Below are 21,476 nucleotides of genomic sequence, written 5' to 3'. Positions count from 1 at the left end.
TATGTTAATATTATGTAGATCTATTGTTTACATCAAATTCATGCTTTATTCATCAGTCCAATCCATTGAATGGCTTGCAACCATAAAAGTCTGCGTTTAGCTTTTAAAGGGGTCATGACATGGTTTTTTTTATTTTATTATTATGTTCCCTTAGGTGCAATTATAGTATTACTATAGTTTTTTTTTACAAAAAACTTTTAAAATGTAGTGATTTATGACCTTTTCCTACCCTGTTTCTCATCCTCTGATTCAAACAGTCTGTTTGGGGGGTGTTTCCCCTTTAAGAGTTCAGTGTTAACGCCCACTGTTATGATTGGCTAACGTCAGTGCCTATGCATCAATTATTAACGCCCCCAGCCAGAACATTTGCGGATTCGGCGCAACTGTTTATTAGCGGGTGGGTGATGCATGCGAAGCGATGGCTCTTGCAATGATAAAACCTTATTATGTTTGAGCCGGAATCAGAGGAAAATGAACCATCACCACAACAACGAAGACTGGATCAGCTCTTGTCCACATGGAAAGTGAAACTATTTTGAATTAATAAAAAAAAAATTAACCCGAGACACTTGAAAACGGATTATTGTTGCATAATTATCATATAGCTTAATTTGCTAACAGTTTAACATTATTTAACTAATCACATGTAGGCCTACTAGAAAGGCGACATATTTTCAAGATTCTCTTATTCAAATGTGTTTATATTAGCCATGGTAAAAAGTAAGTTTGCGTCGTCGTTGTTGAGCCCAGAATAGTCGGCACGGAGTTATCTTTGAGCAACAGTTTTCTGGCAAAGCCAGCATCATTTTGGGATTTTTTTCCTCAAAACAGTCATCCTTCAAATGTATAGAACAAACGCTTAAACTAACACTGCCGTGACTGGGACGTCCGCAAAAAATAAAGTGCATCCATTTTTCCCTGACGACTGGATCTTTCAGCGTATTTAAAAAGTAGTTTAAAGTTTTAAATACATTACTTACAGTTTGCGTCGTCGATGTTGAGCCCAGAATAGTCGGCACAGACTTATCTTTGAGCAGCAGTTTTCTGGCAAAGCTCAAAACAGTCATCCTTCAGAACAAACGCTTAAACTAACACTGCCGTGACTGAGACGTCCGCAAAAAATAAAGTGCATCCATTTTTTCCTGACGACTGGATCTTTCGCAGCGTATTCAAAGATGTTGTTTGTCCACAGCCAGGAACAGCACATCTGCGGCATCGTAATTTCCCTGTACACAGACCCACACTCGCTGTCCGTCGACTGAACACTTGTGAGGCGCGCACAGCGCACAGCGCGCGGGCGCGACAACGATACGAAATGAGCGTAGTTGCCTTGCGCTTAAAGCGTAACTGTCTTCTGCTGGAGGCGGTCATATGCAAACGCTGGTACGTCACTTCGTACCGTGACGTCACTTCTTACCATGGATCCAGAACGAGCTGTATTTCGAGCTTGATTAAATAAATGATTCGTTTATAATGGGGAGGCCGTCTTAAGCTATGAAACTTGCAGGACGTTTAAATGGTACAAAGACCTCTTATATACCAAAAGATCAAGGCAAATTTGGTTTCTCATGTCATGACCCCTTTAAAGGGCATATTTGACAATGTTATTTTATAAAAATGAAGATCATAATCCCCATTACACAACCCAAAATTCATAATCCCCATTATACACCCTAAAAGCATTCAATTTGGTGCCACCCTTGAATTAAATTATTAATTGCAATTATTTGTATGACAATTAATAACTGACAAAACTCATATAATCGTGACAGCTCCACATAAGACCTTTTCAAACTAGTCACAGAAGAAGAAAAAAAGTCGAGCAAGACAGATATTTCGATTCTGGGAAGGTCATTCCGAGTCTGTCTGAGGTAGCTTATTAACATCCATGTCAACAACACTGTGTCTGGCTTTCTAGATAATGAATGTACGATGAAATGCTCCAAAAAGCCATTGTGTCTCCATAGCCTAGGGGAACAAACATCAACATTCAAGATGCAGGAAATGCCAGAGATGATCCGACTGGGGCCGAGACAGAGGTCAAGGCACTGACTTACTCTTTGCAGGCGTTGGAGACGTGGGCAGGTACAGTGTATTTGCAGTCCATGATCATAGTGAGGGTCTCGCTGTCGTTGGCCTCCTGGAAGGGGGGCTGACCACACACTAGCATGAAGAGGATGACCCCTAGACTCCAGATATCTACAGGGAAGAGGGTGAAAATGTCGTCAGCCTTTTCAACAGATTGTTTCATTGATTAAAACAGTGATGAAAATCATCAGAGAGCCTTTATTGCCTCAGGAAGGCAGAATGAAACAAATGTATTGTATTGTATAACATTAGGCTATGTTTTTTGTGGTTGACACCTTAAACTGACTCAAGATAAGCGTGACTGAGTGCATGTCAAGGTCTACACACCTTCAATGACAAGCCAGAATTTGGCAAAGAGTAACATCTGGCACATTATTTGCATTTATATTCAGTTTTGATTTATGCTTCTCAAGAAATCCGCAGCTGTGTCTCTGGTTTTGGTGCGGACCTATTTTCAACCAACCGTAACTTTCGGTTACTTTGCTAAAGCTGTCATTGAAACATGATTGCATACAAAATAACTGTATGATTCAATCTTAAAAAAAAAAAAAAAGCATACTGAAGGAAAGGGGGAAAAACTGATTTTGGTTTCAAACTCCAATGTACAAAGTGTGAACATCTTAAAGAAATAGTTCACCGCGAAGTGAAAAACTATCACCACAGCACACAAAATAATCACACGATTCAAATTGAAATAGAGCGTTTTGAAGAAAAGGGAAACAAACTGAATTCAGTTTCAGAGCCAATCAAATGTACCATGTGTGAACACAATTTTTAATTAGTTCAGATTTCACACCAAAATAAATTCTGTCATCATTGTCACTCATATAATCTCAAACTGTTCTTTCTTATGCATTATGCTAAAAAAGAAAGATTTAAATAAATAGATAAATAGATTAAATAAATTTTTGCGTGAACAAGAAGAACCAGAACAAAAGTAGGACTGGAACACAGGGTTTTAGACTGACTAAAAGAGTCGTAAAAAATAAACATTTGCGACAATAAATGAAAATGTAATCGCCATTGGTTACAGTTGGGAAAACTGTGGGCGTATGCATGTCATTTAGTCAAATATCATATTGTGAGGTGGCGTTAGTTGGAATGACTATAGCCTGGCACAGAAATGTCCCTGAGTTCCCTGAGTGAAACTCTAGAAACTCTGTAGCTTTAAAGGTGTGTGATTATGCTCATTGATTAAAACATTTCTGTAATCGTGCAGCATCTAAATGTGCACTTTGCACTCAGGTGGTGAGCAGCAGAAAAGAACACAGTTTGGAAGAAGTGGTTGAGCCCATTAGCAGAGACATTAAATCAATTTAGCAGTGTGGGTGGGCCACAGAATAAGAAAAATTGTTTTGTCGCAGCCAAAATCTACCACACGAGACAAGACTGTCTAAACACATGGGAAGTAGTTAACAAATGCTAGGTTCAATAACTAAATAGCATAAAAAACCCACTGAATGAGCAGTTGCAGGGACATCCACAACTTAATCTCAAATCAGAAATTCCAAGTACAGATGTAACTTTAATGAAAAAAGCAAAACTTCCATTAGCCCTTCACTCCCAGAGGATGTCGGCGCAACTATGGCAGTGGCACTGCAGTTCGCGTTGGCAAGAAGCACCACTTTAACAGCCCCATTTATGAAATTGACAACACAGTCAAGAAAATGGAAGAGGCATGATTTCTTGCTCGAGCTTGCACAGATGGCAGGGGTGCATTACTAGGAGGTAATGGGAGATGTTTTATCTGATAATGGCCCCGCGGAGAGCTCCAATCTGCTGTGGAGTGTGCAGAAGTACACCTGAGGCTCAGAGCAGACGTGGTGATGCACCGTGCCTGTGGCTCCGGACCGTTTCTGTCCCTGCTGGGACTGTTCGGCCGTAATGACCTGTACACCCGCAGGCCACAGGTTTTGCTCTGACCACTGACAGACAGATGAATCAGAAACAAATCCGGCCCAGCAAGATGTATTTTGTATAGCCAGAGATCCTGAAGTATGTAAAACTCTACCATTCACATGAGGGCAAACACACAGCATGCTCTAATTATGAGCAAAGAGGTTAAAGTCCCCCTGTAGTAAAAAAAAATTCCCATTTTAACATGTTTGATCACTAAAATATTTAAATACATATTTAAATGTCTTTTTTTTATTTTTTTTTATTCCATCATGCCTTAGCTTGAATGTAACTCTACACCCTTGCTTCATTATCTATGTGGTTATATGAATATGCAAATGAGCCCCGCCTCCACTCACTCGCACCAGCTCAGAGATCCACTCGTTGACGATCACATTGACCTGATTGGTTACAAGGTAGTGTGTGATGTCAGAAACACCAGCGATCTCAAACCACGTTTTTTGAGACTGTCTTTGGTTCACTGTAGTTTTAGAGAGAAAATATTAAACAATGGTGTTGACCTATGAATTTGCACATGGTTTGTCTTAAAGCACATTAAAAACACCACATAGACAGTGTTAAAACATTAAAAGCTTGATTTTCACCACAGGGGGACTTTTATCAGATGTGATTGTATGAGCGTTGCCATTTCTGATTCTTAAATTTGTATTAAATAGGTAATTTATGGTGGCACTAGAAAGTATTAAAATAGTTAGTTATTGTTATAGTTCTCATTATTGGTGTCAGTGGGCCTTTAAACAGGTTTAGTTTAAACTGACTAATGGGTCTATTTTTCCTCATGCACCAGATCTATTAATTCTTTCAAATATCATGCAAAAAGTAAATTGTAATATTTTGTTATTCAAATATATCCCCTTGAGTGGAGCGACATGAGGCTAAGTAATTAAATGACATAATTAATGAATTAATGCTTTTAATAATAATTTAATTTGATTGTTAATGAGAATTAAATAAACAGATGCAATGTCAATTCATTTGTAACTTGTAATGTGATGTTTCAATGCTATTAATGTTATGTTTGTTTAACTTCATTTTAACCATGAATTAAAGTTTTACATATGTATATTTACTTGTCTTCTTTTTTTATTTTTTATTAATACGCAGATTTAATATTTTTGTTTATTTTTAAGTGGTACTCCATATGTTATGAAAAAAATAATCCAAAATGTCAGGCTGCGCGTTTAAAGATCTGCAGAACGGAGGCAAAGTTGAAATAATGTGATCATTGTTTCAATTCTTGACACTTAACTCCATCTAATTAAACGTGCTGGAAAAAGTAGACGCGTATCTGTGAAGGCGCCTTTATTCACTTGATGGCTTCTATTACAACACAGGGCACTATTATTCAGCACACTATTATAACAATCATAATCAGGTTATTGATAGATCATGCCTTTGCCAATTCGATAGAGAAAACAAATTGCAACAAAAGGCGCACACAAACTAAGACACTGAGGCTCACATCGAGACACTGGAATCATAACAATACGAAGTCATTCACAGACAAAAGCTCAGATATTCACAGCTCTTTGGCACATCAAAAAGATCAATCAAAGCGAAATAAATCAAACAACTCGTTTCACCGTCTATGCATTTCAAATATAAATGCATTTGGCGACAGGACAATGCCTCTGACACACTCTCCCCAGCTCTAGACAAAGACTAATGGGTTGTGGCCAAACAAAGGCCCGCTTTAGTGTATGAGTCCATCTGTGGTGCTCTGTCTGTCAGCTGTGGATGAACTTCGAATGTAGTTCCCTTATAAAGAAACAATGGCACAGTCTGTGAAGTCTGCAGTAGAACTGTAGCAAGTCTTTAACAGATGCCAACACCACTGCGCCCCGTGAGGTCCTGAGTGCTTTTGTTTGAGTCAAGCCGTCAGATGCAGCTCTATTCACGGTTCGTTGTCACAGTGCACTGGATGACAGGCCCTAAGTCAAGTCACCTTTATTTATTTAGCGCTTTATACAATACAGATTAGGGCTGTAAACGATTAATCGCATCCAAAATAAAAGTTTGTGTTTACATAATATATGTGTGTATTGAGTATAATTCTTTTGTATATATAAATACACACACATGCATGTATATATTTGAAAAATATTTGCATTTATAAACTACATATATATTTTTATATAATTTATATTATATATAAATACAACTATTTTATATATAAATAACACATTTTTCTTAAATATATACATGCATGTGTGTGTGTGCTTATATATACAAAATAATTATACACAATACACACACATATATTATGTAAACACAAACTTTTATTTTGGATGCGATTAATCGCGATTAATCATTTACAGCCCTAATATAGATTATTCCAAAGCAGCCTTACAGTGATTAATTATTTAATAAGTCTTTGTTAAAGCATTATAAAGCTATAGGCTAAACCAAACCAACCCAACTAGCTACAAGGTGAAGCATAACACAAACTTTTATTTGAAGCAAAAAAGTATTTGAAAGTCATACAAAGTCGCCTTTGGCTTGCTTAGTTGGGGACACTTAATATTCAACAATATTATTGATCTGCCTGCATTGACACCATTATATGAGAACTGAACTGAGCTGGACGATGACATCCCTGTTTTCTCCACTGTTTTCTCCAGAGCGGCTATATATATATATATTTTTTTACTAAATTACTAACTTTTTGAACAAAATGAACCATCACTGAACTTACTTAAGTTGGACTATGTGTTGTTCTTCTTCTAGATCTGCTGTACATCAGAAACAAACTTTGTTGCATTATTTTTTCAGTTATCATTGCAAAGCTACTTTTAAACAATCTGTATTGTAAAAACTGCCATGTAAAAAGTTGACTTGACTTACAGGACTGATAGAAAGAACTACAATCCCATGAAGCATTGCAAACAGCATAATGAATGAAAAATATAAATATAAATCTAATCAGTTACAAATGTGGATTTAAAATAAAACAATATATATTAAATTTGTTGCAGAAAAGTTTGTTTAAGAAAAGTATTTTGAGAGCATGTTTTGCTTATTTCGACTCTGATTGGTGGAATGTACAGCATCATGGGTTATATAGTTTTACACCACGAATTCTGCTGTTAAACACGATTATTTTAAAACGAAGTTGAAATAATGCAGGCTAACAGCTTAAACAGAAGCAAATACCATCGATTAGCAACCTAATTGCTCACAGTAGGGATGTCTTTAAAGGTTATAAGTTATTGTTAAAAACCAATTTCCCTATGGAGAAACTGAATGGAGGTGTCAGTGAAGTCAAGTCAATAATAGCCTATTACAGAATATTAAGTGTCCCCAACTAAGCCAGCCAAAAGGCGACAGTGGGAAAGATCTCCAGAAATCTCACAAGAGCTCCATCAGTGCCAGAATGAAGAAAAACAACCTGGGGAGAAACCAGGCTCAGTCGGGGGTCCAGTTCTCCTCTGGCCAGACCAATCAACCAACAGAGTTATTTCTGGGCTGCATCACAATTCAGATTGCGGATTAATATCCTTCTGAATATTTCAACCAGTTCCTTCTGCTTGAAAATTGGGATACATTATGCCAGCAATCGGTGGCTCTACCAAGTCATTATGCAAAACCTGGGTTATTTTAACCTCAGGGCTGGACAATACTCAAGCCTGGAGGCATCTTAAGACTATTACACAACATTGGCACTAGAAACGCCTGCACTGAACATAAAATATTTACAGCATAATGTAATCCAAGTTCAATTCGCTAGCATGACGAGCACATACACAGTCCTGCTCTGACTAAATCTCAAATGATTTGTTTAAGCCTCTCAATGCCCCGCTGAACACCTAAAATAACATGAATTAATCAAGTCAAGTAGATTCAAAAATCTAAAATAAAAGTTGCATTTAAAATGTGAACACATTTAAATATGACCAACACTTAATGTCACTTGTGTATTCAATCACACTAGCATTTCTTACAAAATGTATAACACTTCTATCCTGAATCCGTGTGAAAGCACAAGCCCGTATCCCCCATGCACAGCCTCCGGATGCTGCTCTTCCGACCGCTCCATACATGCATAATGTGAGTGAAAGCTCAGCATGTTAGACCTCTGGCGTTTGCCGTAAACTAGAGCTCTCTACAATTCAGATGAAAAAAAGCTCACACGGAAAACTGCAGTAGTTGATTGTTCACAAGACTAACAAAGTTAGTGCCGATTTTGATTTCATGCCGACTTTAAAGCAGAAGATCCAGCTCAGTACACGCGCTATGGGAGCTTTCAGGAATGACAGTCATGCTCTCTTGTTGAATGCAACAGGTGAGCTGTCATTACATAACACAGGTGCAACAGTCTGAATGCGGATGGTGTGACTTAAGGCCATTTATATATATATATATACACATCTCCACCAGAAGTTTACGATCGGTCAATGAGGGACAGCTCATGGTACCATCACAGAAAGCCACAAAATCACTCTCCAAAACATTCTCATTCACAGTTCCTTGCTGGTGGAATGATCTCCCCACCCTCATCTGGGATAATAATAATAATATTCATTTCCTTTTCCTTTAATCCTCCCTTGTCTGGCTTATGCTACTCTGAGCAATGTCTGAACTCTGTATTTTGAGCGCTTCTTGCGTTGTTTTTGCCTCTTCACGATGACTCGCTTGGTTTAGTCCTCAGTTGTAAGTCGCTTTGGATAAAACTGTCTGCTAAATGACTAAATGTAAATATATATATTATAAACTACTTTTACATAAAAAAAAAAAAAAAATGTGCCTGCCAATGCAAATGCCAAAACAATGCCAATGCTGTTAAGGTCATCAAGGTGTTCTGAGTGTTTTGTAAACTCACTGATATGCAAAATAATGTCCCATTTATGGTTCTTCCACGTAAAAGAAATAGAAGTAGAAGTCATTTAATGACACATCACGTGATCATATTTTTATATCAATAATTTAGTTTTTTTGTAATTATTGTTATCAGGAATATACATTGTGGTGCTTTGTGTTACATTTTGTCATTTAGTTAAAGGCACAAAATGAACACAACGAGTAAATATATCAGGGAAATACTATGAATGAGTATAGCGTAATGTCTTCAGCTAGAGGTCCTTTCTAACTAAACTGGTTATATCTCTTAAGCCTAGTATATAGTGAATGTTTTATGAGAAGTAGGATAACCATATTCATCCACAGTCACGCAGAGCCAAAGCGCAACCAAAACAATGTTCTTCTGCAGAATGCATGCAGTTTCGTTTCAAATGCTAGAGGGTCAGAAGTTACATAGTTTAATGTTCATTGCATTATTTCAGTGGCGTGTGTTACCCTGATGGGGTTTTGACTTTTGTGAATAATTAGTCAATTATTACCTTGTTTTATGGACCGGCCACTTATGATGAACTCTGATTCATCATGTGGCTTTGCGTTTAACATTGTTACCATAATAATGGAAACCACTGCTGCCATTTTTTTTACCGTAAATTTAATAGGATACTTTTATAGTGTATGGCTCAAGTCCTCCTCAGATAGAGTATTATTATCCGCCGGTTGAAAACCATAGAAAAGTAATGGCACAACATAATGAATCACACAATTAGAGGTATCATACATTTTCATAATAAAATACGGTGTGGTTTGAGTTACTGATGTTGTGTTCAATTCTCTGACCCAAAGTATGAGGAAAACATAATCTGCAGAAATGCATTACAGAAAGCATGACAGTTTCAAACACACTGGTGCTTTTAATATTACATAAGACTCAATGGCCAATTGGCTTTCAGAAAGTCATAAAATAAATGTAGAGTTCATCAAGCAAACAAAAATGGTCCAACTCTGTTTCCCAAAAGGTTAAAGGTTGTGTAGGTAAGAATTGTCTAAATAACTTTTTTTCAAATTGGCTTAAACTGTCTTTATATACCAATACATAATTAAAATGTAAGTACTTTGAAAAAGAGAGTATAAAAATTGAGTGACTATAGTGTATTTAATCTTCAAAAAACACAGCTCATTAATTCCATTCGGGACAAAACAAGTGATTGGCTTGCGCGACTGTCACTCTCGGTCGCCATGACTACCGCTGCTATTATTGGCTCTGCCCACGTGCGCGCAGTCGCGCACTCGTTTTTAGGTGGGAGTGAATGGAATCAATGAGCTGTGTTTATTGAAGATTAAATACACAAGAGTCACTCAGTTTTTTATACTCTCTATTTCAGAGTACTTGCATTTTAATTATGTATTGGTATATAAAGACAGTTTAAACAAATTTGAATAAAAGTTTTTTTAGACAATTCTGACCTACCCTACCTTTAAGTGATTAAAAAGTACCTTCAACAAACATTTGGTTAAATGTTAGTTACCCTATGCTATGCTTATATAACAAGTCTCGACTCATTTTTAGTGACATATATAATAGCTCAGGGTGTTTGGACACTGACACAACATATAAAAACAAATGAAAGTAATTTAATTTAACAAATTATGAAAGCATAATTGAAGAAACTTTTAGAACGCTGACAATGATGCCACATGTGACCTTTTAACTGAAAAACACAAGACCTTTGTTTTGCTGAATATGAAACACCCACACCAAACCCATCCAATGGTCTAATATAACATTGTGCGACTGCTGACCTGAACCCAAAGGGACCGAAACAATAAGGACTATTGAAGTTTGAGAGCAGGACTCGGGGGCTTTGTATGTCTGTGGCATCTGTGTGCTCCAACTGATGCTCCAGCAGGAACTGAAAGCGACAGATTTATAGCACATCCTTGTTTGAGGGCAATAGGATCACGAGGAAGAGGAAAGCTTTGCCTTCATTTGTCCCATCACCTCTAACCACTGTACGCACTCCTCCTGTGTGTTTACGCAAAATAAAGAGTCCTATTGAATCAAAGGTCAGCTATTGAAAAGAATCACTGTCTAAGGAGAAAGGTGTGTGTGTGACTGAACAAGGAAGTTGCGTGCAGAAACATGCACACACACAAATACAAAGTGCCCAATCACTGCACATAGACACCTGTGACAACAGAGAATACCAACTGGGGAAGGGCGGACGATTTTATTTTTAGACATTAATAATGTTCTCAGCTCACGCAACTAGACACCAGCTGATGTTGCTTGATATGAACCGAGTCCTCGGTGTTAAAAAAAACCCAGATGAACCAAAACATTTAATCCGTTAAAAGCACCAGGGAATCCAATCTTGATGCGAGCAGTGAAGAAAAAAAATGGCAACCAGAGAACACTTTGGATCACCAAGAATATGCTATCTAGGTGGCTAATACAACATATAGGCTAAGCAGTTGTTCAAATTGTGAGAACGATTTAATAATTTTGGAAGAATTGATCAGTTGAATGAGTTTAAAATCACAAAGTAATTCTAAACTAAGAAAATACCATTATTATTTTTTTGCAAATAAAGTGTTTATGAATAGATGTTAATTTATGGCAATTTCTAGCTAGTGCTCAAACTTAATAAATTAATTGATGCAAGTTGTTTAAAAGTTTTACAGAAAAATATCGTATTCCTTAAAATTCTATTATTTCTATTACTTTTTATTATTTTTATATATAATATTTACAAATAGTGTTCCAAATTAAAAAGTAATTTACAAATTAAAAACAAGTATTTGGTACAAGTTACAGATTTGTTTTGCTTTTTTTTTTTTTTTTACAAATTTTTACTTTATTTTTTCTGACACATATGTATTAAATAATAACAATAGCAAGTAAAATATCGGTTAAATTTTTTATTTATTACGCATTAATATTATGTAATTAATATATTAAAACGTGTGTGTGTGTGTGAATATTGAAATATAACTACTTGTCTGACTGGGCCTATAGCAACAAGAGCGCTAAAAGAGTGGAACGCATCAGTAGCCCTGCACCTGGACTCTTGTGTGCCTGTGTCAGATCTGATGAGTGATCTGAACAGGGGGGCACACGTCTCCTGAAAACCTCACGTGTCCCGGACACACCTGGATCAACAGCGTTACCATAGCAACCAGCGGCCCTCCGGGTGGATTTCACATTGCACACTTGTATCAGGCAAAAATCACCAAAAGACGCCACTCTAAACATAGTTCCTCCATTTCCTTTAATAGCCTGCACCATCCATCTCATGGTACATTCATGTTCTGCTCCCTGCCTTTCCAACCCAGAGGAGAAAGAGACGTAGGAGGAGGGCATCGGTCCCCTGGTTGTGGTGCCAGTGCAGCAGAAGTGACGGGACCCGTGTAAGCGTGCAGGCAGCATATGTGCCTCACTCGTGCTTTAATTACCGATTGGGGATTAGTCACTTGGCAACTTTCTCTGGTGAGCTCACCGCACCAGTAACTATCCTCAGAGCGGCTCAGAGAAGAGCAGTGTGGTGCTCCGACAGAAAGAACGCATCATTTCCTCTAACACATGCATAGAGTCCTTCACTATAAACTAGCCTACCCCAATACTGATGTAGACCTATACCTCGCCAGTGCTAAAAGTTGGTAATCCGTCCCAACATACTGTAGAGATAGAGTTACACTCACGGGACACTGCAATTCACAAAAGTTTATTATTTGCATGTGCTTTTAAAGCCTTTCCGGTTAAACATTTCATTCACTTGCCGATGCGTGGTTCTAACATGCACTTTTCTCAAAGTGTGCACACACACTAAAAGCCTGTCAAACAGCGTGAATACTAAACTGAGTTGTCTTTCGAGTCTTTTTGAACAAAAACACACACTTGATTCTCTGAGCTGTCAGTTGGCCTCAGGTGTTTCTGACAAAATTGTGGGAATTTTTGTACATTTTTGAGTGACACTAAGCTGTGTCTAGGCTCCCGTCAACAGCCAAAGGAATTACCCACTGAACTGTCTATCCAATCTTCACTTTTGCCAGTTTCATTCTATTGGTTAGAGATGTCTTGATACCAACTTAATCCATAATAATAGCAGTAAAATTGTCATTCTCTAGATATCGATTTCAATGCTACAACAAAAAACGAAAGCACTACTAAACACACATATTTTAAATAGTTTAATATTACTATAAACAAGTTAAAACAATGTTACATTGCTTTAAAGTATTGCTCAGGTAAACAACGTCCCAAGGTTTTTCAAATCATTATACGAGCAAACAGTCAGTAATCAAGAAATAAATGAAATGCAGTGCATGCCTTTTTTTTCCTTTTGCCAATACTGTTGCTTTATTCATATTAATGACATAATAGACAGTGGCAGGTCTATTAGCCTAATGTACTGCCAAGGCTTAATGCATTGATCCATTTGACTGTTTATATTAATATCTCACCAAGATGGAGATTTGCATTAGACTGTTCACACGCATGCCATAAGCCACGCACAGTCTCCCTCTCCACAGAGCATGTGGATCTGTCAGACAACAGTAAAACTTTGAACTTTATATACTGTATCGTTCTACAGCGCGCATTCTATCAGTTGCAGTTCTGGGGCCTCCGTCCCAACATACTCAGTTACACTCACGGGACACTGCAATTCCCAAAAGTTCATTATTTGCATGTGCTTTTAAAGCCTTGCCGGTTACACATTTCATTCGCTTGCTGATGCGTGGTTCTAACATGCGTTTTTCCACAAGCGCGCACACACTAAAAGCCTGTCAAACAGTGTGAATACTAAACTGAGTTGTCTTTCGAGACTTTTTGCGCGAATACGGTCAAACACACACAAGGTTTACATAAACACGGTTGGTTATGTCTGAAGTGAAACTAAGCAGTTGAGAGAAAATTGGATGTTAAAAGTTAATATTAAGTTACATTTTATTAATATTAATGGCATAATAGACAGTGGCAGGTTATTAGCCTAATGTACTACTGACAAGGCTTAATGCATTGATCCATTTGACTGTTTATATTAATATCTCACCAAGATGGGAATTTTCAGCATATCATAAGCCAAGCCAGTCTCCATAGACCATGTGCTGATTGTTGGAATAGAGTCGCCTGTCTGTCAGAAATGTACGGGGAATCACATTATGAAATAAGTGTTTTTCTCCAAAACACGTTGGCCACAAATATTGGCACCCTTTTATTAAATACTTTTTGCAACCTCCTTTTGCCAAGATAACAGCTCTGAGTCTTCTCCTATAATGCTTGATGAGTTTGGAGAACACCTGACAAGAGATCAGAGACTATTCCTCCATACAGAATCTCTCCAGATCCTTCAGATTCCCAGATCCATGTTGGTGCTTCTTCTCTTCAGTTCACTCCAGGTCAGGGAACTGGGATGGTCATGGCAGAAGCTTCATTTTGTGCTCCGTAACAAATCTTTGTGTTGATTTTGATATTTGTTTTGGATCGTTGTCCTGATGGAAGATCCAACCACGGCCCATTATAAGATTTCTAGCAGAGGTTTAGATTTTTTATCTGTTGGTATTTGCTAGAATCCACGATGCCATATATCTGAACAAGAAGTCCAGGACCTCCAGCCAAAAATATAAGCTCACAACATTAAAGATCCAGCAGTATATTTAAGCGTAGGCATGGAGTACTTTTTATCCCCGTTTGCACCAAACCCATCTGGTGGCTTTGCTTTCTTACAGCCACTTTCTATTTTGAGATGCTCAACAATCTTTTGATGCACGTCAGAACTATATTTTTTGGTTTTACTTTGGGAATTTGGCCTTTGTGTTTCCTCATATTTAAACTCCTGTGAAACCAGGAGTCATAGCTAGACAATTTAATATTCCCAGTCACCCTGGTGTGCTAAAAAAGGGTAAATATTAATGGGAATATACTTCAGAGATATTTTACTCGTAAAAATTCTAGGGGTACCAATAATTGTGGCCAACGTGTTTTGGAGAAAAACATTTAGGCCTATTTCATAATGTGATTTCCTTTATGTGATTTCACTTCAATGAAAGGTTAGATTTTTGCGAATTTTTTGAATGAAGGATCAGAAGGATAAACAATGCAGATTTATTTTTTACAGCCATGTCTGATCATATTTACAAGGGGTGCCATTAATTCTGACCACAACTGTACATCTGCTTGCTGTCGCTTGTTTCTGCTGCTTCTTTACCTGTGTTTTGATCATTAGATTCAATACTCTTAGTCTTTTAGAAGATGTGTAATAGATGTGTAACCCTACAATATAACAGTGAAAACTGGAAATTTTCGTCAATGGCGGGGAAAGAGTTAGCCTAATAATAATAATAATCAACACTGAACTGACTTCAGTTGAACAATAACAATATTTGAATATGCCAACTGTGATTAAACAAAAAATAATGTCTGGGTGAGCTTGCTTCAAACTACTTTCCCTACAGGGATCAATAAATACACACTACTACTATATATTGTAGCTGCTGTAAAGCCGAAATGAACTCCATTTGCATCATTAAATCATCATGGTGTTATCACTGTAAAGCTGCTTTGAAACAATCTGCATTGTATAAAGCGCTATGTAAATAAAGGTGACTTGAGATGAATTTAGTCTTAATCTATTAAAAACTATTTTGAACCAGTGGAGTGAAGATCTAAGTGGTGTGAGTTCAGATCAGTTATTGTTTTTACAGTTAAAGACCTGTGAAATGTTTTATGGAGAGGCTAATGTTGTATAATACCCCTAGGTTAACTGTTAGAATGCATTTTATTAATATGTATTATATGAACATTGTCCAATATACATTTTTTTTTTTAAATGGTAACAAAAAAAACTTCTTATTTCATTTGAATCTTTGTTCTTTTGTATTTATTTGTGCTATTGCTTGTGATTTGTTTATTTGTTCTTATTTCATTACCGTTTACTTGTATCATATTTGAGATTTAGAAGAAAAAAAAAAGTAAAAAAAAAAAAAAAAAACTACAGAAAAAAATCCTTAGCATTGAGCCCTAAAAGCACTAGCAAATAATGCAATGACTATAGTGTACGTGCCATTTCATGATGCTCTGATGAGAGTTAACTTCAGATAAAGTCATTTATAGCAGGCGTGAGACGCTCTAGGACGTGAACCTGAGCTGTCGACTTGAGCTGAGGGACTCTGCTGGAAGTGTGGAAGAAAGCTGAGAACATTTACACACAAGATGCACTTCAGCCACCAGTCTTTATTTATATGTGTGTGTGTGTGTGTGTGTGTGTGTGTGTGTGTGTGTGTGTGTGTGTGTGTGTGTGTGTGTGTGTGTGTGTGTGTGTGTGTGTGTGTGTGTGTGTGTGTGTGTACACGTTTGCCTTTGGTGACGGTGAATGGACAGGGTTCTAGATGAATGAGGCCTGATGCACACAAGACCAATGGAAGATGTTCAGATGGGACTTACTGAACGTGCAAAATGGAGACATTTGCTTTATCTGGCTGGACGAGGAGTACAAATGCTGATGCGCCATTTTTTAAAAGCTTTGCAGGAAGCAGCTTACATTAATATCAGTCATTTTGATAAATCTTGACTTTGAAAGCAAAATAATGCAGGAATGTTACGTTCAAAACAAACCAAATTTCTACTGTTACAGTGCCAATAAACCAACCAACCAGTGTCAAGATTGAATTTTACAGACATCAGTGTTCATGGTCCTGGAATTCAGCTCGTGTTTCCGATGTTTAGATTATCATACAACAAATCGAACAAACGTCAACACTCCAGAGTCTAAGAAAAACATGGAAAATTTGAGCTTTGCTATAAATAATAAATATTTAAGATTACAAGGTCATAATGTTGATGCAAAGAAGCTTCTAGTTTGCCATAACATGAAGACATTTATTTCATTAACAACATCTAAGGAAGGACTGAATTATCCATGTGCTGCTTGTTACAAATACTTTTGTGATCTCAACAGGGGCCGATATTTCTGCGGCGATACATTGCAGTAGCACCGTCATATAAGGCTATAACATGTCATATAGCCTAGAACACGCTCTCACACGTTTATTTTTTTACATTTTGACAGGAGTTTGTGGTTTCAACAACCAGATGCATTGACACATGTCCAGTTTTGTCTGGAAGTGGTCTGATCGGATTTAAATCTATCTCGAAAATAAATTAAGTCAGATAATTGCAGATCAAGCATCAAGATCCGGTCAAGAATTTAAAATATAACAATAATAAAACATTGCCATGGCTGGAAATCACAATTTTAAATGTTTTACAGGTTTTCCATGACCGTGGGAAATCTGGAGTCAATTTATTTTCAAATCCTGCTATGCATAGGCTAGTTTAGTTTCCCTGACAAAAGACTAAGTTATGTTTGGCTTGACTCTTAAGAATTGAGAAGTGAAGGAAACCAACAACAACAAACATGTCATGGCATGATTCAACATTTTCATTAGTCTTTTTAATCAGATAAGCGTCAGGCCATCAATCAGTTCACTGAAGTGAAAAGTCAAATTCCTTTTTAGAGTTGCCATCGTTTCAAAGGGCGGAAGCTGTCACAAGCCGGTTCTTCCCTATAGTTCATCCATTTTTATTACAGTAGATGGCTAGAAAGCATCAATGCTAAGGTAAAAATGTAATTAAATATAAATAAAGGATGCGTCAGGATCACGTTCAGTCAAAAATAAAAACTAGTTGCAGTCTGACAAATGAGAGAGATAGGAGAAATGTAAAAGGTAGGCTATTCCAATAAATAAATACCCATGAACCATTAAAGTTATATCACAAGATTACAGACAGCGCTGCTACGATTGATGTTTTAATGGATTATGTTTATGCCAGAAAATGTACGGGTGTGAATGCAGTTGTCACTGCCGGAAATAACCGAACTGTATATGAATGTAACCGTATTAAGGACTCAAATACAGGACTGACAACCGTATTCTGTTGCTGTGTGTGTGTACACGTGGCCATAGTATGAACTGCACAAGAAATGAACACAAATATGTAGTGCTCACAGGGCCTGTCAGTTAGGGTCCAAATATGTCTCTGTGTCACAGAGGTGCATCTTTCCAGTCGCACAATGAGGTATTAAACAGGTTCCCCAGCCAAACACTGGACAAATTATTATCGATTAAGAAGCGAAACCAGAAATCACCTCAGCAGGGAACCCGCCGGTATCAGAGGACAGTGTCTGTTTGATCACACTGACAGTGTCAATAACAAGTGTTTAACCAGGGCTCCGGCAGGGAAGCTCGGCTCAAACAAAGAGCGGATTAACTGTCCCACCACCTGCCTGTATAAGGGCTGGAAATACAATTAACCCAAGACCATGTCACTATGACTGCAGTGTTGTGACAGTTACTGTACAAATGTGTACAGAGCTTAACCAAGGGCTATCTGCTCTGGAATAACACTGCATGTTTAGATTACAGCTTTTCAGCACAACCACACCTCATTTCTATGGATATTACGTTTATTATTAGAGATACAACAATATTACAACGGTGGTCTATACAATTTTTTTTTTATGTTATGGCAGATAACACATGTATTTCTTTAAATGGCCTACAATTTGGTATTTTGTCCCAAAAAAAAATATTCAAAACTCTTCAAGTGCTACAAGTGAAATACCGTCAAACATGTCCTTGTTACACGCTGCATATAGTTAGGGTAAGCGTACCTATTAAGCCCACCAAAATCTAAGTCTAGGTTTTTTTCATAGATATTGACATGGTTTATAAGAAAAATTATTTGTTAAAATGCAAGATTAATCTCACATTTGAAAATTTATGTATTAGTTGATGTACATTTTAGAATATAAAATTAAGATATTTTATTAATAAAGTCAGAAGTCTGGCATGGGCTTAATTGGTAATTTGGCACCATTTAAGCCCGCATGTGTTCCAAATAAGCCCACATCATGATTGATTTATACAATATAATTTTTTATATTTTTTTTAAATAAGTAAAACATTGATATATTTATTCAGTGACAGGGAAGCATTAAAAAAAGTAATTTTGCTAATGTTTGATTAGAGCCCTGGGTGTGATTGGTAGGTGTTAGTGGCTGGGGGTCCAGGCCGGTGGTCTGGAGCCTTCAGTCGGCTTGACTCTGGAGCATCTTAGGAGCCAAGCCGAGTTGCGGATCCATACTCTTGGCTTTCAGGGGGTATTCTAGTGGGCCCCCCACGCCGGGAGTATGGAGCCTTAAGTTGGCTTGATTATACCTGGTCAAAGCTGGAACTTTAACCGAGTGTATCCTGGGAAGGAAGCCAAGTTGGGATTCCAGACTCAGGGGTTAGGGGGGGTCCACTAGTGGTCCTCCCATGTCCTAAGTATGGAGCCTTGAGTCGGCTTGGTTCCACATGAAGTCAAAATTCCACATGAAGTATCCAATTAATAGGTCATTAAACAATTTCTCTCACAAAGTTGATTAAACCTTGTAATTTGAGGGATTCCTCATTGAAACACATAAGGTGGGCTTAAATGGTTCCACAGTCAGTAAAGGTGAAAAAAAGACAGTTTTCCTTTAAAAAATATAATATATGTTTACACAGACATGCAAGGAGCTTAAATATACTGTGGACAAAGCATCATAGTAATTTCCATTGTGCCCACATTGAGAAATGTTATGTTTTTTTCCTTCAAGGTTAGCTTGTGTTGACTCTAGTTTGCATGCGTTTTATGGCGCTGTACCATTTAAGCCCATCTTTAAAAAAAGTTAATTTATGAAAATAATCTTTCCAACAAAACAATTTATGATGTATTTATTTGTAAATTAATGTAAAATAAATCACAAAATATTTAGTGTTTGTAGTTCACATGCTTAATTCTTCAGCAGTCTATCTTCCAGTAAGGCTAATGGTTTGACCTTGAGATTAGCTTTGAGCGCAAACTAATAAAATTCATCTTTCCATTTAAAGAAAAATTATATAAAATTATGAATTATTATTTGTTCATACACAAAAAACAATACATTTATCTCTTATTTGACATAATATCAATGTAGTTACCAAAAGAATGGCTGAAAATTGCAGAAATGTGTTGATTTCTGAAGGGTCCAGAAACACCAAAGTTTTTGGGTGTCTTTGTTTGAGGTCCCCTGAGACCGCATGCACATGAGTGGGGCAAACTTAACATTGCCAAATGTGTTTAACATGCAATAAAAAATGTCAGGTAAGTTACAAATCACTGGATTGGTTAAAATAAGGAGCAGCAAAAAATATGATTTTCTCTTTTTAATATTAGACCTTAAAGTTGAAAGTGGGCTTAAAGGGTACATGGGCTTAATAGGTACACTTACCCTACTATATTAATAACTATAAATAATGCGTATCCTAACCCTATTGTATGTATCCACACTCTAACCCTATAGTAAGTTAATATAACTGTATAATGTATAATTACACTGTAAGAGGGACACCTTAAAATAAAGTGTAACCCAAATACTCAAAAAGAATATTAATTTAGAAATTTGCTCGTGAATTATTAGTGGGAAATTATTAAATAGATAAAAAAAATTGTGCTTTAAAAGATTAAATATATTCAAAGTGAATGTTGAAGATATTATAAATTTTAAAACAAGAGAAATGAGCATGCAACTAAATATATAGAGACATTAAAAAATATATATCTATAGCTGCCAATAACTCATGGTACTGATCATAATATCAATACTATGTTTTTTAACTTACAATTATTTATTTTGTTAAAAACAATTGTTGCATACAGTTTCTAACGACCGAGGCTGCAGTAATTCATTGTAAGGCATTATCTGATTTTAATATTTCATATCAAGTGCTTGTTTTGAGAACTCGCCTTTGCCTGCCTGTCCTGGCCAGCGGATAGATTTGGAGCTTTGCATGCCATGACATGTCTAACACTTCTACCACCTCTTACTCTTGGAGAGGTTACGTCTCAACCTGAATAAACTTGCATGCTGGTGTTCACTATCTCGAGGAGCCAACACACTTGATGAAAGGATTCCACACCAACACACTTCAGGAATCCATGACCTAATAATCCAGAACTTGAAGCTCAAATGAAATTTTCTCTTCATAACTGACGAGAAGAACCACATTTGCAGTATCTGGGGTTAAGGGGGGTTGTTCTGACATGTTTTCTGATAAAGAGGTTACGCCGTGTTTTTGACAGCAGTATGGACATGCCTTACAGCGACAGATAATAAAATCAATAGAATATGATGCTGCTCAGTCCAGCTCACACTGGGATAGTTTATCATATGGCAAATGCATGCAATGTTAGAAACACTAACAATATTTAGATGCAATTTGTTTGTTTAGAGGTCACCTGTAAACAGGAACCATTGCTGGAAAATCAGCTCTGCTGTACAAGCCTGTTCACACCAACACGAATGTTTGGCATGACATTTTGGTATTGGAAAAGAAAATGTACTCTCTGACAGTAGGTGGCGCTTAATGAAAATCATGTGCCAGCCTGTGCTTTTTCACAGTCCGATGAAAAAGAGATTAGACCATGTGACATTAGTGAGATCTTGGTCTGTTCTGACAACCTCATTTTCACACACTTTTTATTTTATACATATATTTTTTCAGTTACTGTTTATTTTCCTGAAAATGCTTTTAATGGTCTATTTTTAGTTAACGATAATGGGCCTGATTACAATTAAAGGAGAAGTTCACTTCAGAATAAAAATGTCCTG

At 37.0% G+C, this 21,476-nt stretch overlaps 1 protein-coding gene across 1 annotated transcript in view; it reads right to left on the bottom strand.

Annotated features, from left to right (window-relative positions):
• The window catches only part of snrka (SNF related kinase a), a 51,855-nt gene that overhangs the window by 19,632 nt on the left and 10,747 nt on the right, over positions 1–21,476 (bottom strand). The window contains exon 3 of the mRNA XM_079625725.1: positions 2,058–2,199. Within this exon, the coding sequence (XP_079481851.1) occupies positions 2,058–2,199 (142 nt within the window). The remainder of the gene's footprint in view (positions 1–2,057; positions 2,200–21,476) is intronic.

This window comes from Phoxinus phoxinus (genome assembly GCF_949152265.1).
Source record: "Phoxinus phoxinus genome assembly, chromosome: 10".
NCBI lineage: Eukaryota > Metazoa > Chordata > Actinopteri > Cypriniformes > Leuciscidae > Phoxinus > Phoxinus phoxinus.
Note: the sequence above shows the minus strand (reverse complement) of the source record. Positions and strands in the feature narration are given on the sequence as shown.